At 40.0% G+C, this 21,923-nt stretch overlaps 1 protein-coding gene across 5 annotated transcripts in view; it reads right to left on the bottom strand.

The window, feature by feature from the left end:
- Positions 1-21,663, bottom strand: part of Usp40 (ubiquitin specific peptidase 40) — a 78,510-nt gene extending 56,847 nt beyond the window's left edge. For 3 of the 5 annotated variants that reach the window (XM_013519858.1, XM_013519860.1, XM_013519862.1), the window contains exons 1-7: positions 21,557-21,638; positions 20,151-20,368; positions 17,725-17,792; positions 16,302-16,415; positions 8,132-8,296; positions 5,095-5,241; positions 1,253-1,396 (exon numbers count right to left, since the gene is read on the bottom strand). In XM_013519858.1, the coding sequence (XP_013375312.1) occupies positions 1,253-1,396; positions 5,095-5,241; positions 8,132-8,296; positions 16,302-16,415; positions 17,725-17,792; positions 20,151-20,349 (837 nt within the window). In that variant the 5' untranslated portion in view covers positions 20,350-20,368; positions 21,557-21,638. Of the gene's footprint in view, positions 1-1,252; positions 1,397-5,094; positions 5,242-8,131; positions 8,297-16,301; positions 16,416-17,724; positions 17,793-20,150; positions 20,369-21,556 lie in introns of all 5 variants that reach the window. The other 2 variants (XM_013519861.1, XM_013519859.1) reach the window with 2 other exon arrangements.
- Positions 21,664-21,923: the final 260 nt, after the last annotated feature.

Below are 21,923 nucleotides of genomic sequence, written 5' to 3'. Positions count from 1 at the left end.
TTTTTTGGTTTTTCTCCGGTACCGGGAACCAAACTCACGACCTTGCGCTTGCCAGGCAGGCGCTTTTGCCGCTGAGCTAAATCCCCAGCCCCTGATTCTGAGAAAATTATTTATTCTGAGTATGCCAAGAGTCGGAGTTAGGCCAGGTATGGTGGTGCACACTCAGGAAGCTGAGGCAGGAGAATTGCTGTGAGTTTGAGGGCAGCCTGAGCTACATAACAGGACCCTGTCTCACAAAACCAAAAAAAAACAAACAAAAGTGAGTCAGGCTCAGAGTCCAAAGAATGGGAACCTTCACGTAGTAAACAAGGAAACAAAAACCAAAGGCTCAGTATTAGGCTTGTAGTAGAGGAAGATGTATCTGTCTAAGTTCGGATTCAACAGTGTTTATAAAAGATTACTTCTCAATAGTTAGCTAATACATATTCTGCTTTTCACAAGAATGATTTGTAATAAACACATAAGGCTCATTACTCTTATCTGAGCAAGTATAATAATGATAAAGTAGTTGAAAAGAGCTTATAAAGCAGTAGATTAATACTTTAATCTGTTTTGAAAACACTTTCTTTCCTGGGTCGAAAGGGTTACAAAGTCCAATTTTTTTTTTTTTTTTTTGTAGAACTGGGGATGTAATCTAGGGCTCTGCACATGCTAGGCAGGCGCTGTACCACTGATCAACATTGCCATCTACCAATTCTAGAGTAATAAAGTTCTATTTGCCTGCTCACTTTCTAGATAATTAATTCAATATTACAATTAAAATGAACTAAATCCAAATAGCACCAATTAATAATTTTTTTTAAATAACAGGGCTAGTATTTCTGATTATGTTTGAAAATTTTCATTTGAAGGATTTTTCAAAAAGTAAAGAGAACAAATCCAAACTTCAGAAATTCCAAACAACTGTCAACACAGTAAATGAGAAGTTCCCAGCTGGGGTGCTTTTGCCCAATTTTGCCCAATCCCTCCTCCCAGGAGATGTGGTTTTGGCCATGCATGAAGACATTTTTGGCGGCCACATGTGGGAGGCAGGGAGTGGGGATGCTGCCGTCACTTGCCAGGTAAAGGCAAGGGATGCTGTGAACTTCCCGTAACTCAGGGTATAGTCCCCACAACAGAGAGTTACTTAACTCAAGATGCTGACAGTGCCCAAGTTGAGAGATTCTGCAGTAAACCAACTGAAACATCAGGTCAGGAAAGAATTAATCTTAGGAGGGGAAAAGAAATAATTTAAAAATAAAGTAGTTCAAACCTGTTCACAAAAAGGCTTGAGGTTGATCCGAAGAGGAAATGTGTAACAGCTAGTTTCCTTGTAGCGTTCACATTTTACAAAATCAAAATTAAATCTTAATAATGAAACCGTTAGAAAGGGAGGCAGCTTACGTAATTTGGCCGACTGTTAAAAAGAAAAAATTTTAAAAAGCAGTTACATGGAAGTATACAAAATGTTATTCCAGGCATGAAAAAATAACACATGACACCATTTTAATAGAAGTATGTTCTTAAGTAACAATAAACTCATTACCATGGTTAAGTCTTGATGTGAACTCTGAACTCTTGATATTAACTCACCTATTTTATGGGACTAAAGGTGTATCGCTGATTAGTCTTACAACTAAAAATTGACATCTGTTTTATGTTTTTAGTGTTGCTACTCCAAAATACTATTTGATGAGCACATTATAACCGGCTGTTCCCTCTCCCTCTGCCTATTCACTGCCCAACTCCTGGCCTCTCATCTCGCTCCACGATGTCACCAACAGGTAATTACCTAGCAGCCATACAGTTCCTATGCAGTGAAAAACTAGAGCTCTGAGACCGTGAAGTGGCATGAAAATTGTATGTATATGTTTTTTTTCTGGGGAGAAAATCCTCAGTTTTCATTAGACTTTCGGAAGTACTCCTAACTAAACGCTTATGATCTACTGATTAAAGTTTTATACCTACTTTTAAATTCAAAAGCAGGTAAGATTTTCATGTTTTGTTTTAATTCCTTGCTTTAAAATAAAACATTACAGCTTGGCATGGTGGTCCACACCTATAACCTTAGCCCTTGGGAGGCTGAGCCAGGATTGCAAATTTGAGGCCAGGTTGGGCTAGGCAGAGAGTTCAAGGCCTAGCAGAGACTAATAGTGAGAGCCTGTCTCAAAAACAAGCCACTAAATTAAACTGCTTTTTACTGACATTAGCAGTTGTCCCTAGCCCTCTTGGATTAATAGGTTGAAGGTAGGGGAAATCCTCCCTTATATAAATATTTATAATAATATAAATATAATGTTGCTAAACATATACTTAAAATAATAATTACACAAATCTAGTGAGTAAAAAAAGTTAATCGAAAAGCTCTTGGCCAGGTGTGTGGGCACACACCTATACAATCCCCACATTTCAAAGGGTGAGGCAAGGGGACTGACAGGAGTTAAAAGGTCAGTTCAAAGGAAGACCCTCCTCATACATAGCAAGACCCTCCTCAAAAAACAAAAGATCTTCAGCAATACAACATGGTAGATAACAAAATCTAAAGATGCATCTAAGTAACACAATTGTAACACGGCTGAGAAAAGATTGCTAAGGACAGAAACCCTGGATTTATTAAGGAAACCTAAACAGCCGAACTCAAACATAGAATGCAATAAATCTAGCGCCACTAGAGTAACATTTTCAATTTTCAAAGTATCAAGATCAAAAGTTTCCATTTGGGCCAGGGATGTAGTTCAGTGGCACAGCACTTGCTTGGCAAGCACAAGGTCCTGAGTTCGATTCCTAGTACCAAAAAAAAAAAAAAAAGTTTCCATTCATGGGCCAGGTGTGGTAGCACATGCCTGTAATCCCAACACTCAGGAGGCTGAGACAGGAGGATTGTCATGAGTTCAAGGCCAGAGAGATCTTGTTTCAAAAAACAAAACAAAAATTCCATTGAAAAATGAACGATATGAAAGGTATATAAAAAACTTTGTTTTAGCAAAAGGTTTCTGTTAGCAAAAGCTTGTTTTAATTAAGTGCAAGTTATGTTAAACCAAAAATTAAGAACATATATCTAAGACTTTTCCAAACTGAAGCTTATACTTACTTCTTTTACTAAATTATAGATGTAACATCAAGGGTGAAATACAAAATAAATAATCAAGTGGTAAACCTCCTTTAGGTTTCAAAGGGGCACAACTGGAAGGAAGTATGTTACACAGTAAAAAATTCATCCTGGTTTTAAATCCTATTGTGAAAAATATAGCCATAGTTTTTATTATATTTTCTTCTATAATCACCAGGACACAAAATCAGAATATCTAAATATTCATTTTGTTTGTTGAAAAGTTCATTAATCACCATCTCTAGGGAACAGTGCTCTCTTTAATAGTGTAGAATAACTGCACTGGTGTCTGTCGTGGTAGCTATATAATACAATCCTCAATAGCCACTGACTGGACTGGGCTCATTTCTGATGCTTATCCTATCATCCTATGCCTATCCCATCATCTACAGCAGGGGACAGCTACCGGTGTGTGTCATTAATGACAGCAGCAGCGCGGGCTGATGCTGTATTGCCCATGGGCACAGGAGCTGAGAGGAAGGTGAGAGATGGCATAGCTGAGCTAGTGGGATGGAAAATGACATTACTAATTTACACATACACAGACATACAGTTAAAATTAATACTCTCTCTTTATACTGACTAATGAATTAGCAGTACTTAGCAATTTAATAGCATTAATAATGCTTTTGGTGGAACTAAACTGTGTAAAAAATGTTTTTCTAAAAATCTGTCCTGTCAGTGGGCATGGTGGAGAACACCTGTAATCCCAGCACTTCGGAGGCTGAGGTAGGAAGATCATTGTGAGTTCAAGGCCAGCCTAGGCTACAAAGTGAGTTCAAGGCCAGCCTGAAGTATATAGCGAGACCCTGTCTCAAAAAAAAGAAAAAAAATCTGTCCTGTAAAGAATTATTGAAATACCAGACTCCCAGAGAACACCTAGGTAAGACATTCTAGACTTAAGAGCTGAAGGACTTGGCTAGTAAACCTCGGAGGGCTTACATCAACACTAGGATAAAACACCAGTAAAGGGCTGGTTTCCAGAAATGCCAAAGTGCCAGTACAATACACTACTGCCACCTCATAAAGGAGATGGCATGGGCAAAATTTATGATGCACGAAAATAACACTGTGCGTGTGTGTGGAGAGTTTCAACTAAACAGTAGTAGTTTCTCATTTCTTGTCAGAGTTTCTCGATTCTAAGATAACTATGAATTACATCTGCAGGAATATGATAAAACTGGAATTCTATTTTTCCTCTTAGCTCAACTGCAAAAGAAGTCAGTTGCTTTAATATTGTCTCCCTTTCACCTTGTATTTTCCTTTACCGCACAGAAAAAAAATGGAAAGCACTCAGCTGAGGCTCGTCATTCCCAAGGAAAGTACTGACAATGGGGAGGGCACACTGGGCCTGCTAGAGCGAGGGGAGACATGTACCAAGATAGTAAAGTAACTGCTTCCTGAGCAGATGAAGACAGCCACCCGTTTTCACAGTAGGAAACAGAGAAAAGAACACTCCGAAAGCTTCCTGATGGCAGGAATAAAAACACATCCATACTCTCTCCTTTACAAAAGTAATTTGCCAAAAGCAGGGTGTTTATACTAAAAGGCATATACTTAAGAAACTCTACGGTACAAGTAATTTTTCTTGGGACAAAAGGAAGTTGAGAGAACTGTTAGACTGAAAGCCTTAAAAATATTCTTTATTGTAAAAATTTAAAAATAGATAATAATGTCAATGCTTTTTTGGGTCAAGATCTTCATGTTTATTTCCCACATGCTTTGTTTTGTGGTCCTGTGGGTTAAACCTAGGGCCTTCACACCAAGCTACATCTCTAGCCCTTTTTATTTTATTTTGAGTTGGGATTTCACTAAGTTGCTAAAATTGCTTAGTCTAGGCTTCAACTTGCAATCCTCCTGCCTCAGCCTCTCAGAGTTCTGGATTAAGGCATGCACTGCCACCCTGGCTTTCCCCCAGACTTCTTCACAAAAGGCGACTTCAGCTGAAAAACTTTCCTGCTACGGAGTGCTAAGTGAGCCCCCAGGGAAAAGGCAGGCATCATTACCTTTGCTGCTTTCACCAGCCGATCACAAGTTCCACAGTGGTACAAGTTGTCACAGTCGAAAACTTCCTCTTCTACATACATGTTCCAGAGAGCGTCTTCCAAACCAGATACATTTTTGACAGCTACCGTTAGATCTAAGAAGTCTTCCTGAAAGATACCAGAATATTGAAAAAATAACTCTACAGAGGTTCATAAAAACATCACAAACTCAAAGATATACTGGGGATAGTCAGATATATTTTTCTTAAAACTGCATCTATGGAAATGTAGCTGTCTTGACTAGCTACTGTGAAATATATAACACTCGGTTATCCTGTCTAAATCAAGCTGTAACTCAACTTAAAATATATTAGGAAAACATTTTATAAAGGGAGAAGTTTATGAGTTTAGTGTAGATAATTAAGATCCATTTTCTCAGGAAATAAACAGCAATAAAATATATCCCTGAATTTAAATACATCTCTCTCTCTCTCTCTCTCTCTCTCTCTCACACACACACACACACACACACACACACACACAGTTTTTAGTACTGTTTTAGTTTTTAGAAGTGTAACAGCAAAGACAAAGTTGAATTTTCTAAAGTAAACTCTATTTCTTTTTACTAAGGTTGGCTTAAGACATACCAAAGAAGTTATAAGAAAAAAATTATTCTGACCCAGCATAACTGGTATTTCTATGAAAACAGAATGGCATTTCACAAAAAGGAAGTCTAATTCTACCTCACTATATTTGAGTGCTACTGTATTTCTAGTAATAATGCTATTACAATTTGGCATGTTTAAATCACATTTATGACCCTATACGTGGATGCAAGAGCATTATTTTAAGAGACTATGGAGACTGGAAAACAATAGGTACTAGTTAATTCATGATAAAAATCTTACTAAACCTAATGTTGTATTTATAATAATGTGTGAAATGTTAATGTGTATGTGCTTTTATGTAAGTTATTAAGTAAGTTATATGCTTTTATGTACACTGCATTTTGCAATTTGTGAATTACATTAGAGCTAAGTCAATCATAAAGTAATTCAAAGACACACAGGACACGTTGTCTTCAAACTAGACTAACCAAGAAAGATTTTTTTCAAGTTACTAGGGACTAAACACAGGGCCTTCACACTGAGCTATATGCCCCTCACTACTCTCTTCCCTGTTTCAGAGACAAGGTTTCACTCATTTTCTAAATTGCTCAGGTTCAATCTTCCTCTTTAGCTTCCAGAGTGCTGGGATTAAAGGTGTGAGCTTCCACACTTGGTTGACCAAGAAAGTCTCTATCAGCATGGAGAAGGGCCAAGAAGTATTTTTTTTTAAATCCATAATTCTTGAGAAATAGATGGCCTCAGTGGGTACTATTTGTCCAGCATGTATGAGCCTTGGGTTCACTGCTTAGTATCAACAGGAAGAAAAAGACTAAATACACATATGTGTACACATACGTATTTTATATCTCCATTTTCTTTAAAGAAAATGGCATTATGTTTTTTATTAACACAATCAAATGGAGGAATGTTCTACAACTTTGCCATAACCAAAGATTTTTATTAAAGGGTTCAATGATGAAATCATTAATTATATAAGATGTATAGAGCACACAGTGATCGCTGTACTTAGAAAAATCCAATTTCTAATTTCTAATCAGATTAGATAATCTATTATTACAAAGAACTGAAGATCATAAAAATTAACAGGATTATAACTTTATTGTACTAGTTTATATATATCGTACATAAACATAAGCACAAAAAAATCTCACTTAATAAACTAAATCCAATATTTAATCAGTTTTGTCAGTTTAAACATTACTCAATATTGTTCTTATAATCTCCCTAATTAATTTTCTTTACAATATTTGACTCACAACATTGGCTTCTTTCATAAGGCCAGTCTTCTACTGTAAGCACCTCCTAACCTATTACCCAAATCTCAGATGTCACGGTTATGTCTAGATGTCCCCCCAAAGTCTCATGCGGTCATAGGTGGGGCTTATAGGAGGTGGCTGGATCTAGGTTGTGTGTTGCTGAGATCAAGGGTGTGAGGCTGGGATTGACTCACAATACAACGCTAGGATTAAGGGTGTGAGTGCTTCCCACCCTAGCCTGGATAATATGTAAGGGACACAAAGAGAGCTGCCATTGTCATCACTGATCGCCTGCTTGCTGCCTTCTGCCTGCCATGAATTCATTTCTCTTCTATGATTCCCCTCTGTCATGCCACCTGGCCTTGGAGCCAGCCAACTATGAACTGAAACCTCTACAAATTCTGACAATAAACCTTTCCTCTTTTAACTTTGAGTGTCAGGTATTTTGTCTCAGCAAAGAGAAAAGTAACTAAGACATGAGAATATTAATTAAAAGACTGTGTTAAGGTATTTGCTTCTTTCAGTTTACATGGAGAAATCTGATTCATAACTGATGATTCAGTTGTAGTTAAGATAAAAGGGAAAAATGATGAACTATTTCTAGTTGAGCATCAACAACAGAACCAGCACAAACTGATGTTCTACTTAACATTAGGCATTGGTTCTGTTGATGATGCTGAAATCACAAACTCCAGGCAAGCAGAGGGGTTTCCAATGTCTTTTGCTTTCAGAAGCAGGGAGTTTAAATTCTGTAAGGCCCTGAATTAATTTTTTTTCCTCATAAAATAGTCTGATAAGTTAATTTTTAAGAAAGAAATGCCATTAAGTATGTTGCATTGCGGTTTAAAATTACTAACAAGTTCTGAGAAAGAAAAGTAGTATTTGATTTTAAAAATGTTTTATAAAATTAGGTTTGAATGGGCGCAAAGTATGAGTGTTCTGTTTCTTTAAGAAGGATGTAGAAAGGGTTTGAGGGTTTGGGACGGGAGAAGTATTTTGCAGAACTATCAGTGTCCAAATAATTTTTAAAAAATAATGAAAGTATTTAAGCAGTAAAAAACAAAATTATTTCTAGTTGATAAACATTTTAATCTGTACCACAAATCATATACTTAGTCACAGGAATTATAATTTACAATATAATTTCATACTAAAATCCTCTTAAATATTCACCTGCTTTTCACTGATGTTTTTACATTCTTTACAAACAATCTGGTTAACAACTGTCCCATGATACAGACGATTGATGAGGTCATGTCCAGAGGTCCCAACTAAAGAAGTTTCCAAAGCACTGAAGAGAATTCGATTCAGTTCCTGCACGTCATGTTGTCTCATTTCCTATAAAACAGGTGACTCATAAATGTGCTTTTGTGTGCCAGACTTTATAAAAATGAATTTTAAGAATAATGCTAATAAAAACACAAGGTTTATCACACAATCCAAGATAACTTTTGATCAGACATAAGGATTACTACGCAAAATTAGCTGAAAACAGGTTAAAAGACCATCATCTACTTTTATTTATTCTGGGAGACTGAGACCTCATCTGGACTGGGACAGTCCTGTACATGTGGATGCAGCAGCGAGAACATGGGACATGCTTTCCGGAACACCTAATCCCACCCCTAATCAGCTGCTGGTGAGGGAACTAAAAAGGGGCCCACCGCACAGCAGAGAGGAGGAACAGCAGTTGGTGGGAGGGCCCATCATTTTATTTTAAAGGGCTCAGGGCTGAAATGCAGGGTCGCTTCACTGCCAACATCCCTGACTGGAAAGAGGGAAGTGGTCATCCAATCACAGTAGACAGCAGGCAGTTGGGACAGCAGACTGGGGGGAATTCAGCCTAGAAGTAGGAGCTGGGACCACCCAGTCTCCATTCCGCTGGGGGCCTGTCTTACTTTTTTCTCCTTGCTGAGGCAAAATACCCAAAGCCCAAAATGAAGGAAGGAAAGGTTTATTTCATTTACAGTTTGTAGAGGTTTTAGTCCATATTCAGTTGGCTGTAAGACAGAGTGGCACATGGCAGAGGGCAACAGTTCATGGCAATGGAAAAAAGGAAAGCAACAAGAGCAAAAGGGAGGAGTGGCGGCAAGCATCCTCCTTCTCTCCCTTATGTGGTGAGCAGGCTACCCCCACCCAGGGCGCATGTAGCACTCACACTGACACAATGAACAAATCCTAGAGCAGGAAGGGCATGTCCTTTTCACCCCAAGATGGAGAACTGCTGAGTCACTTAGCCAAGCCTCTAGAATCCCCAAGTTGACACACTGTATCAACCATAACAGGGCCGATAGCAGGACATGGGCACCCCACCTGCCCTGTGTCAGAGACCCACACAGGCAAGCGGCCTTGGCCAGTGGCAGGACAAGGGCACTCCCTCTTGCCCTGTGACCAGAGGCCCAAGCAGGCAGAAAGGCCTTAGCCAAAAGTAGGGAAAGGGTACCACCTGTCTTGCAACCAGGGAAGCAAGTGGTCAACTGGCCTTAGTGGCAGGATCAAAGCATTACCCCTGCCCTACGACCAACTAGTGAGAGGAGTCAGTGGTGAGACCAAGGTCAGCCTGCACCAGCAATAATCCTACTGCAGACTTGGTGGGGCTACTCGGTACAGATTTCGGCTCTGATTAGGGAACTAACACAGAACTGAGGGTACCAGAAGAATTCTTTTTTTTTTTTTTTTTTTTGGAGGGGTGGTTGTTTAGGTTTTGACTTTTATTGGTTTTCTCTATCCTGTCTCTCTTTCTTCAATGGTTTTTCTTGATTTTCTGATATTTACATGTGAATGAAAACTGTCTCTAGTCTTTCTGGTTCACCTTGATATTCTTTTGCTTTCTCCTTCATTCTCTCTCTCCTGTCCTCTTCTCCAGCTTCCCAAAGTTTGGGCGATCATCCTTTGTTCTTCAACCTTGCTTCCACTATATTTCTCTTCAGTTATTGCTCTGCTTTGTGCCCTACTCTTCCTAAGTACCCCTTCCCTACAAGATAAAATCACTCTATCCAGGGGAAATTCACTGCATACAAGTTCCTGGTTTATGCTGGATGTTGTTGTATAAGTATAGATCTTGCTCCTAGGGGTAAAGATACCAAATTAGCAGTGACTACAGATTGTCAGGTTCCAGCCTGTGCTTGATGCTATTGTTACTGCTAACTGTACTGCTTTAGCTAGGATGCCACACTTGTAATCAGCTGTTCACCTTTGTATGACAATACTATGATAATCTGGGGTCATAATCACCCCCATAGTCCCGTACCAAAGGAGTGGATGCTGTGCTAAATAGATAGCAATTCCTCATCCTAATAAAGGAGGAAGATAGGACCTTGGGACAGACACAAAGACCAATAGCCAGCTATATCTAGAAGACATCTCAGAAGAACAGATATTTCCTAGAGAATACTCCATACCAGTGATAAAGCTATATAACATAAGAAAAATACAAAAAACAACGCAGAAAACAAATTAAAACAAATAGAAAATGACAAGACACAGAGGCAAGATAAAAATCCCAGGTTTCCAGCCCACCCAGGACAATTCCAGGGGACAATGAGGTAAGAGGAAATCAGAAGCATACACCTGAATCTTACACCTATATCTTCTGGAATGAGAGCAGCAGAAATTAAAAAAAAAAAAAAAAAATACATACATGAGGCTATAAAGGAAAGCAGAACAGAAATAATTTCACAGGTCAAAAAGAGATGTCAACCATACTGAAGGACTTGCTCAGCAAATCTAGAGTAGACATAGATAAAAAAGTAGAGGAGCACAGGAAAATGATGGAAATCATGAATGCCCAACATAGGAAAGAAATGGAATCCACGAAACAGATTCAAACAAATATCCAGGAAATTAAAAATTCCATTGGAAGTTTGCAAAACCGCATTAAAGAAAGTGAAGATACAGTAGCAGACCTAAAAGGATTATGGTTAGTGATCACAAAAATAAAGATCTATTAAAAATAACATGGGACCCAAAGCAATGGGAAGCTGGACAGAAAAAGTTACAAAGAATGGCTTTCACCCCAGATAGCTCACTTGAGATGTTAGTAAGAATTGCCTCCTCAGTACTCCATAGCCATGATGAGGAGGAGGCCAAGGAGAGAAAACAAAGAGACTGAGAAAAAGCAGCTGCTTTTGCTGCACCACTAAGAGAAACAGATCCCAGGTCTGATTCCCGGGGCTCCAAGAAGAACTCGACAACTGCATTCATCAGCTACCACTGTTAAAAGCCAGGCCACCTCAAGAGGAACTGCTCTAAGAGGCCCCATGGGCCATGCCCTGGATGCAAAGGAGACCACTGGAGATCGGTCTGCCCTCTGAGGTGGAGGCCCCAGAGCTCAGACCCATGCTACCAGTTAGTCCAACAGGAATGAGAGGGCTTGGGGCATGGTCTGCCTTCTCCCTCTGGCCAGACCGTCATCTCCATCGAGGAGCCCTGGGTAATCATGACTATGGAGGAACAAGAAAACAGCCTGTTGCTAGACACAGGTGCAAGTCTCTCGGTCCTTCTTTTCAATCCTGGCCTTCCTTCCAGCCATCATACCTCAGTGAAAGGAGTCACTGGTGAGGAGGTAATATGCTATTTTTGACAACCCTTAGGCTGTAACTACTTAATAGGTCCCTCTTGCATATCTCTGTCTTCCTGAGAAACCACTCTGAAGATACCACCACGTATTACAGCAGCCATTGATATTTTCCTACTAATCTATCCATAACTGTGTAAAGTTTGTAATGTTCCTATCCTATTTCATAAATGGATGTATGTTTATTATTATGTGTTTCCTACAACAACCATTGAGAATAGTTAATGATTTTTCAATAGGTCACTCATGTATAGCTCTATTTATTTTCTTTAGAAGCCACTTTGAAGATACCAAAGTATAGTACAACAACTCTTGATAATCTCCTACCTCTTTTGTCTGTAACTCACTATTATTTGTCTATTTGTTTTCCTGAGAAACTATTTTGTAGACAAAAATATGTAAAATGATAACCATTGATAATTTCCTACCATTTTGTCTGTAATTTGCTAAGTCCCCCCTATTATTATGTTATCCTTCTTTTATTCTTTAAAATTAAAAAAAAAAAAAAAAAAATAACATGGGACCATGAACAAAACAATCCAACAACTGCAAGATGATGCAAATAAGAACAACATAGATTGATTGGAGTCAATGAAAAGGGAGCTAGCACAAATGACATAAAAAACATGTTTACAGAATTATTAGCAGAAAAATTCCTAAGCATGGAAAAAGAATCTGACATACTGGTAAGTGAGGCATACAGAAAAATTCCACTCCGTAAGAACAGTTTCTAAAGCAAAGTCAAGTTGTGCACCACCACTTAGAAGTGGGCAAAAGGAGAAAGAACAGCTAGAAGGGAGAGATCAAGAGGGTGTGGGTCCCAGGAAGCTGGAGAAAGTGGGCTTCTAAGGAGGGTAGTAAGTGTTCCTGAGTTCAACCAGCTAATGCCAGACAGGTGTCTCCTGGCCTTGGTACATGGATATCATTGTTGACTTGACCATAAAAAGCAGAAAGGAGGCAGGCTGCAGAAGTAGAGGAGGTATGGGAAGATAGTAGAAAAATGTTTCATGTGGTAAGCTGCAAACAAGGAGGACGAAAACAAGAACAAGGTGTGGGGCTTGGGATCTTTTTCTTATATTTTCTTTAAAATATAAGACACATAGCCAGGTGTTGTGGTGCATACCTGTGATCCCAGCACTTGGGAGGCTGAGGCAAGAAGACTGCCTTGAGTTCAAGACCAGCCTGCAAGATGTTGTCTCAAAAAAAACAAAAAAACAAAAAAAAAAAAAGGAGAGAGAAGCTCAGGAGGAAGAAATGGTAGAGTGGTGACTGGCAGCAAAATTAAGCCTCCTCTAAATCTACAATCCAGCCATTGGAAAATAACAACGTGGCAAAGCAAGAAAGAGCAGACTATCAGGAATAGGGAACTGATGGGAAAATCAGAGGCTACAAAAGAACTTGGAGAGATGCTCCACAATGCAGACAAAAAGAAAAAGCAATCTGGACTCTCTCCCTGGCCAAGTGGCTTGTGGGGAGAGGAACCTGTCTCCTCAGAATCAAGATAAGTGCCAGGAAAGGGAGATCCAGGGAGAACGGTTGCTGTGAACTGCAAAAGCAGCATGGTATTTTGCTCCAACATGACTCCTTCCACACAGCAGGCAGCAGCCAGAGAAGGAAATAATTTCTTACAATAGCCTCAAGAAAAATTAACTACTTGTGTTTTTTGAAAAATTAACTACTACTTAGGAATTAATCTATCCAAGGAAGTGAAAGACCTTCACAATGAGAATTACAGTACTCTGAAAAAGGACATCAGAAAATGGAAAGATGTTCCCTGATCCAGGATAGGCAGAACTATGGTAGTCAAAATGAGGCAGGAGATTAGGGTGTGGTAAACCAGCTGAGTGAGTGGGTGTGTTAGGACATGTGCAGAAAAATAGTTCCAATCAGAAAGTGCTATCTTTGATTCTTCTCACAAGAATTCAAACAGGATTTTGATAATTTACACCTGTTGTCAAGCTGATGAGTGCAGAATACAAAAGGCAGCCACCATAAAGCTCTTGGTCACTGAGCAGTCTCTTCTGCAGGGGTCCACCCTCACCCTCTACAGTACACTTCTTTTCCTACTTTTAATTGGCCTACACTCACTCTGCAGAGCATGTTTCTTTTCCTACTTTTAATAAATGTAGAGGCTGGTTGTGGTGGCCCATGCCTGTAATCCCAGCACACGAGAGGCTGATGTAGGAGGATCACTGCAAGTTTGAAGCCAGCCTGGGCTACAAAGTGAGTTCAAGGCCAGCCTGAACAGCATAGCAAACCTTATCTCAAAAAGACTGGAAAAAAAAAAGGCTATAATTCCAAAACTGACATAGATTTAATGCAATTACAAACAAAATACCAACTGCCTTCCTCACAGAGCTAGAGAACAATCTTACAATACATATGGAACCAGAAGAGACCTAGAATAATGAAAGCAATCCTGGGCAATAAGAACCAGGAAGGAAGAATGACAATCCCAGACTCCATGTTATAGTACAAAGCTACAGTGACTAAAAAACAGCACGGTACTGGCAAAAACAACAACAACAATAAACCAAAAAAACCAACAGATATGTGGATCAATGGAATAGAACAGAGGATGCAGAAACAACTCTAAGCACAGCTACCTGAATTCTGACAAAAGGGCCAACAACTCACGCTGGGGGAAAGATAGCCATTTTAACAAATGGTGCTGGGAAAACTGGCTATCCACACGCAGAAGATTTGAATCTAGACCCATAATTCTCATCATTTACTAAACTAAAATCAAAATGGATTAAAGATTTAAATATTAAAATAGACCAATATGCTGGAAGATAAAATAGGTAAAACTCTTGACATAGGAGTAGGCAAGGACTTTTTGTTTTTTTGTTTTTTTTGTTTTTTTTTTTTTTTGGTTTTTCTCCGGTACCAGGAACCGAACTCACGACCTTGCGCTTGCCAGGCAGGCGCTTTTGCCGCTGAGCTAAATCCCCAGCCCCGGCAAGGACTTTTTGAACAGAATCCCAGTTTAAGAAGAAATAATACCAAGAATCTATAAATGGGATTATATAACATTAAAAAGCTTCTGAACAGCAAAGGTGACCAACAGGGTAAAGAGACAACCTACAGAATGGGCAAAAAATTTTGCCAGCTATTCCTAAGACAGAAGACTAATATCTAAAATATATAAAGGACTAAAAAAAAATTAGACCTCCCCAAAATAAAAGACCTAATCAAAAAATGGGCAACTGAAATGAACACACACTTCTCAGAAGAAGAAATACAAATGGCCAATAAATAAATGAAAAAAAAATTTAACATCTCTGGCCACTAGAGAAATACAAATTAAAACAACACTGAAATTCTGCTTTATTCCAGAAAGAATGGCTATCGTTAAGAAATCAAGTAACAACAAGGTCAGGTGAGGATGTGGGAAGAAAAAAGGAATCCACTTACATTGTTGGTAGGAATATAAACTAGTACAACTATTATGGAAATCAGTATGGAGGTTCCTCAAAAAACTAAAACAAATCCCATTTGACCCAGCTATTTTCCACTTAGATACCTTTCTGAAAGAATTAAAGGTATCATATTACAGTGATATATGCATACCCATGTTTATAGCAGCACAAGCCATAATAGTTACTAAGTCTTGGAAGCTGCCTGTATGTCCATCAACAGATAAATGGGTAAAGAAAATGTGGTATTTATATACACAATGAAGTACTACTCTTCCATAAAGAAAGATAAACGAGTCATTTGTAGGAAAAATGGATGTGCCTTGAGACCACACGTTAAGTGAAATACATCAGGCACACAAGCTGACCTATCACATGGTTTTTCTTATATGAATACATTTATAATTTTCCAAAACATAAATAAAGAGCAAAATAAAAGGGAAAAAAAATTCTGTGATAGTTTTCTGTACCTGGCTTTGTAGGAATGCATCTATTCTCCAGAGTGGAAGACCTGGATTTATTTGAATTTATATAGCTAACAGCTCATGAGTAGTGATGATAAGCAGCTTTACTCATTGCTGGTAAATGCCTAGTGTGTCTAACGGAGCACTTTCTAGGATATACTGAGAAAAATGAGAGGAAGCTCCCACACAGTAGGACAAAAGAAGAAAAAGAAGTCAGGGGTGAGTGAGGATAGGGAGAATGGAAAGACCTGTCGAAACTGGCTTCACTGCTCTGACTGAAGTAAATGTTCCGATAAGAACAGCTAGATTCAAAGACAAAGCACATCCCACAGAGAGCATTTAGAAAAAAATATTTATTAACTTATCTTTTATTGCCAGTCAAAGAGTAAAAAGCTGATCAGCAGTTTGCCATAGGAATGGTAATTTCCATGTAATAGAGGTTATCTCTTAACTAGATCACATAAAAACTCAAAGGGCACAAAATGCAAAACTCAGCTCCTGCACTTACATCTTTCTCCTCAACCCCATATCACAACCAGCCATAAAAAACCCTGAATCTAAAAATATACTTGGAGCTGGGCATGATGATGCACACCTGTAATCCCAGCACTCAGGAGCCTGAGGCAGGACAATTGCCAAGAGTTCAAGGCCAGCCTGGGTTACACAGTTCAAGGACAGTCTGAACTACATAATGAGACCCTGTCTCTAAAACAAAACTACATCTGCATATCTGTATATCTATATATACTTTTGCCATGTAGTTATTTAATGTGAGAAGGAAACATTCAATCAACATGTTGAGACTCTCAGACAAAATTAAAACAAGTCAGGTAGCATCCTAAACCCTCCTCTATTGGCTGTGGCTTCCTCAGAGACTTTCATACCTCATTGCTGGTCCACCCAAAGCTGTCAGTGAGGTCGGCTGTGGATGCAGCGCTCTGGTCTAAGAGCAGAAGCTGAGCAAACAGACGTTGCAACTGCAAAGGAATGATTCGAACCTGGAGGAGAAATGATGCATTTGTAAACGTACTCTTGTAAGTGGCAAGTGAGGCTGTTTAAAAGATCTGTGTACTGTTTTTCACATATCTCCTACTTCATTGAGGGGAATGTTTGTGAATCTCGTTATAAAGGGAGAGTTAAGATTTAGTTCTTTGAAAAGTCTAATTCAATTCAAGAAATTTTAGTTATCTAGTCTCCTACCTTGACATAGTTCAGACCAACACTAAAACTCAAACGGACCCTCATAACCCACCGGAATGATCACAGGCAGCAGTTAAAATCTCTAAAAGCTCATTTTTTTTTCTGAAATATTTCCAGTAGATATATCCCTACAGATAAATGCAAGGATTTTCTTCTAAGCACACAGATCTCACTGAGGAGTCGGGCCCTTTCACAGGGCTAGTTGCACCCTGCCTCCCTCTCTCCTGGCTCCAGGCCTGTTCCATTCCTGCCTTATTCAAGATGATGAGGGTGGGAGACGGGGTAGGGGAGAATAATGCCTCTCAGGATCTGATCTGCAGGCCAGGCTTTTAGTGACTGAAAGCGAGGATAAGCATTTAGAAACTTTTACGGTAATTTTACATTTAAGAATTTATAATAAAAGCACTGATCTGCAACAGATCGGGAAGGAAAAAAATGCACAAAAACTGATCCTTTGCCACATAGCAGTTTCAGAAGTATGGGGCGTCATCATGAAATACTGTTAAGAACAGATTTAAAGCTAAAAATGATGTTTTTTTTTGTTTTTTGTTTTTTTTTGGCTTTTCGCCGGTACTGGGAACCAAACTCAAGACCTTGCGCTCGCCAGGCAGGCGCTTTGCTGCTGAGCTAAATCCCCAGCCCCATGATGAGATTTTTTAATTAGATTTCATCAGGCTTGAATGTGATCAGAACTGCACTTTAAACATAATTTCACCATTGCAATATATAAACTAATAAGCCAATTCCTTACTCAGTGTATTTCCAGAATACCAAACTGGAAGTGTTGGCCTCTAAGGGCTCCCCCCAGTCTCATACTGTTTTAAATTAAACAGATATTATATTTTGGTAGGCTAGTGTGACTGGTTTACAAATATCACGATCAGAAGAATAAATATACTGTTTATAACAGCAGCAGCATGATATTTGGATAAGTAATTCTTTTTAGAAGAAAAATTTCATTGTTAATAGAGTATGTGCCAAGTTACTTTCTGAATACACTCGGTAATAATACAATTACTGTTTTCTATAAATAAGGAACTTAGCTCCTTCCTTAAAAAAATTTTCTCAATACTGCCCCCCAAAACCCATAAATCATAGATGTAATACCTTTGCATCAGGCTTATCCTTATCCTCTAAAGAACCAAGCTCTTCTGGACCAAGAGAAAATAAAGCTTCTAAACAAAAAGTAGAATCAGAGATGTAAGTGACATGGTTTCATTTCAACTGTTTAGAACGCTAAGACTTCCATTAAGCAAAATTAAAGATTCAGAAATACAACTGTGAGAATATTTACATCTTGAATCTACACATTCTGCTTTAACATTTTTACCTATGGAATATCACAAAATAAAAGTGGCTAAGGTTTCAGTACAGGAGAACCATAAAAGGGAAATAATCATTAGTTTATGCACATAAATCTATGAACATAACATCAAAACTCTTTGGTTGCTTCCCATTGCCTATGGCAGTGGGACCCAAAAACGAAGAGGAATTAGGAAATATGAAAGTATTACAGGTGTGCATTTTAACACCACATGTGAGACTGCCAACCAGCTTTTCATGGGAAGGACCACCTTTTACCTAGTGATTCCGTTTTCCTAGTGTAAAAAATCTCCTCTGTGGTGAAGTTAGTAACAAACAGATGGTAGTGTTCTCACCCTATGAAAAGCTGGCAACATCATGCCAATCTTTAGAAATTTTTTTATAATCCCACATGTGGGTTCGTCACTCAATATGGTACATCTAGTTGGGCACGGTGGCACCCGTCTGTAATCCCAGCACTTGGGAGGCTGAGGCAGAGGAAATGCTGAAAGTTCGAGGCCAACTTAGGCTAGTGAGTTCAAGGCAAGCCAGAACTACACAACGAGACTGTCTCAAAAACCAAAAGAACCCCACCAAATCAAAAAAGCACATCTAAATTTTGGGGGGACATGTGCAATCCAACTGAGGAATGCCTTTTGGGAGACTCTGATATACTCCATGGAGAAAAGGAGAGGATGGGTGTGTCTCTTAATTGAAAATCACCACTGCCCTAGCAGTTACTGTCAGCAATGTTCAATTCCTGGCTAAGTGCTAAGATTGGGCGAAATGAATTCTGGATCTGTAGGTTAGAGCACAAACCATACAAGGACTTTTATAACATCTCCCAGGTGCAGAGTACCAAACCCACAAACAAACTTGCTCTAGCCTTACTCCTTAAAACATACTCCCCCCAAATCCAGTATTTTTCTCCCCCCAGTGTTCTGCTTATCTTTATCCTTTCCAAATTATACCTTTCCTTCAGCCAGCATCAGGACCCTGAGCCACACAAAGGAGTATACATTCTACAGGACAATGTCAAACCACACGCTTGGCCATGCGAGAGGAGGCTGGCCCGTGGCTCTCTGTCCTACTCTTGGCTTGTTGTACTCCACGATCTGCCCGACTCTCTCACATTCTTCCTCAATCTCTTCTTAGGGCTACTTGTCTACTTCAAGTTGTGCTTTTACTTCAACCATATTAAAACCTGAAAGCTTATTTCCTCTTAGGAATCTTGTCTACTGATGTTGGAATTCCTAGGACCGGAATTACTGACTGTGTCAAGGAGATAAGTTTTATGGAGATGACAGTCAAGGATAAGAGGTACTACTGTTAAATCCCACATACAGTCCAATGCATTAGAATGGCCCTGAGGAGACAATGGTAAATATTTATTATTATCTCTGAAGGGAGAAGTCTTTGTAAGCTTAGAAGCAATGGAAGACAACACAATAATCTGATTATCTGGGTGGTGATGGGAAGGGGATGTGGTACTCAGATATAGAATGAGTCATATCTACCCTCAGAATAAAGACACTGTTCAGAGCCCTAAGCAACAAGGTCATCTAACACTTGGGCCCCCAAACAGAGCCATATGAAGCTGAAGGCCAAGTACTGCTCACACTGTATTCAAAAGAACACAGATGATAAGACTGCTTTGAGAAACAGAGGTGAGTCAAACATATAGAGAACTGAGAAGAAAGTCAAGGGGCCAGTGAAGTCAGACTGGCTTCTTGCAGTTGTTTACTGGGAGAGTTCTCTCACCCTCATAGCAATTTCTTTTAAATCTGGCTAATCTGAGTTTCTGTCCTTTCTACACAGTCCCTTACGTAAAATCCTTGGGTCTTTGGAATTCAAAAGTTTTAGATTTTAGAAAGATAATGTCAAAGTATTACACCAGGTCAGGTTGTCAAGCTAAACAAGTTCAGGTCACAGCAGATCAAGGTCCTAGCTTTCTGGATTTCAGAAGTGCAGATGAACAACTTTGGATGTATATAAGTAATGTGACTTCCCTTCCCACTCCAAAAGTCAGGATATAGTTACTTCAGTAATCCTAGGCGACGTGTTTGTTACTTACAGGAAGTTTTAAACTAAAAAAAAAATACAAATAATGTAATCATAATAAAGTCTGGTACTCATGAGATAATTGTCTTTGCTGTATTTCAAATTATAGGAATCAGAATTGCATTGATTTATTTTTAAACTTATTATCAAATGCACATAACATAGCATACCTCTGAATTCAGGTGTGAAATGAAGAGTCTGAAGCAGGGAATTGAGGTAACACGTTCCACCCTGATTTCTGATTCCGCTTAAATTGGTGAATTCTCTAGGGGCAGGAGGCTCCAAAGGTTTAGCCTTTAGTTTCTTCCCTTTTCCATACTGATTATTTGACACACTGGAATAATCCTCTTCAAATAGGTCCCCAAACATTGTGAAACTAAATACTACCCTTTAAAAAAAAAAGTGATGTTATATAAATATAGGTGCTTTCAGGTTTTTAAAATGTTTTCCCAAACTTCCTTATATTTGGGAGCATCTTTTGTAAAGTGTTCTTCAGAAAATACATAAAGTACAGTAGTTTGTTTTGGAGGCATCAAGATCTGAATTTTTTTCATCCCTACCAGTTACCATGCTAAGCTGTGTGACCCTGGGCAAGCTAACTATTTTCTTAATAGATAAAAGTGATATCACACGTCCCACAGAATCATTTAAACAGTCAACATAATAACAGAAAGGCACGTGCTGTGGGTGGTGGCACACACTTGTAATCTTAACACGCTTAGGAGGCTGAGGCAGGAGGATCGTGTGAGTTCCTGGCCAGCCTGGGCTACATAGTGAGTTCAAGACTAGACTTCACTACTTATCAAAGTCCTGTCTCAAACACACACACACACACACACACACACACACACACACACACACACACACACACGGTTTGGCCCGCAATAAGGGCCAGACTGTAAAAAGATGTTTACATCACTAATAAAGAAGAAAACCCGCCATAAAACCTAACCTGCTGACAGGGTGGCAAAACCAAAACTAGATTCCACGAGTTGACTGCGGCCTTGGGGCCATCACTCACTAAAATCTCTGCTTCTCAACCATCTGTACCGTGCACTAGATTACGATATTTGAGTGAATTCAACGGATCAAACTAATCTTTATAGCAGTTTAGTGCACTGTCCCCAACTAGAGGCCAGGAGGAGGCTCCCGGGGAAGGCGCGCTGCTGCACTGGCGGGGCTCTGGGGGTCGCGTGTGACGAGGATCGCGTGGGGGGAGAAACACGACGCCCCGGCACGGTCCGGAAGCGCCGGGAAGCGCCGCAACCTAAGCATCTTCAACTTATTCCTCAGAGGAACGGCACGACAAATGCATCTCGAGTCTGGCCTCGAGCTCACGGCCTGGCTTCCGTCTTCTTCATTCCCTGGCGAGGCCCGCGCCGCCCGCCCGCCAAGCTCCGCCAGACCCAGGGCGGCGACGACTTGCAGATGCCGCGGCCGCCACCAGGACCCGCCGCCGGGAGAGCGCCGCGTCCGCGGACAGGCCGGGCCGCCCCGCGCCTCGTCCTCGCCGGCCAGCGCCGTCCCTACGCTCCCCACGGCCCTCCCGACATCCCCCGCCGTCGGCCCCACTTACTGCCTAAAGCCCAGAACCCCGCCCCGGCCAAAACGCAAAGCGAAGGGACGGGCCCCAACTGGGCACCGCCATGTTGACAAGGGCGGGTGTGGGAAAGCGCTTTCCGGAGTGCAGATTGTGCTTCCCAGGGTGCACCACGACCGGCGCGCGGGGCCTTATGGGCAACGTAGTTCCTCTGGTGGCTGGGCGTCCAGTCTCCTTCTAAGAGATGTTAGAGTTTATGATGTTTGCTGTTCACAGCCCATGCCACCTGGAATCGGTTATTTAAACATTGCTTGTCTTAGGTATGGCTGACTTCCTGTTCACCTAATCATGGTCAGCCAAGTACCTTAAAGACATCTTTCCAAATGTATCTCCACTACAAACT

This window comes from Chinchilla lanigera, unplaced genomic scaffold (assembly GCF_000276665.1).
Source record: "Chinchilla lanigera isolate Chin_1 unplaced genomic scaffold, ChiLan1.0 scaffold00052, whole genome shotgun sequence".
Lineage (NCBI taxonomy): Eukaryota > Metazoa > Chordata > Mammalia > Rodentia > Chinchillidae > Chinchilla > Chinchilla lanigera.
This window is presented reverse-complemented; position numbering and strand designations above follow the sequence as displayed.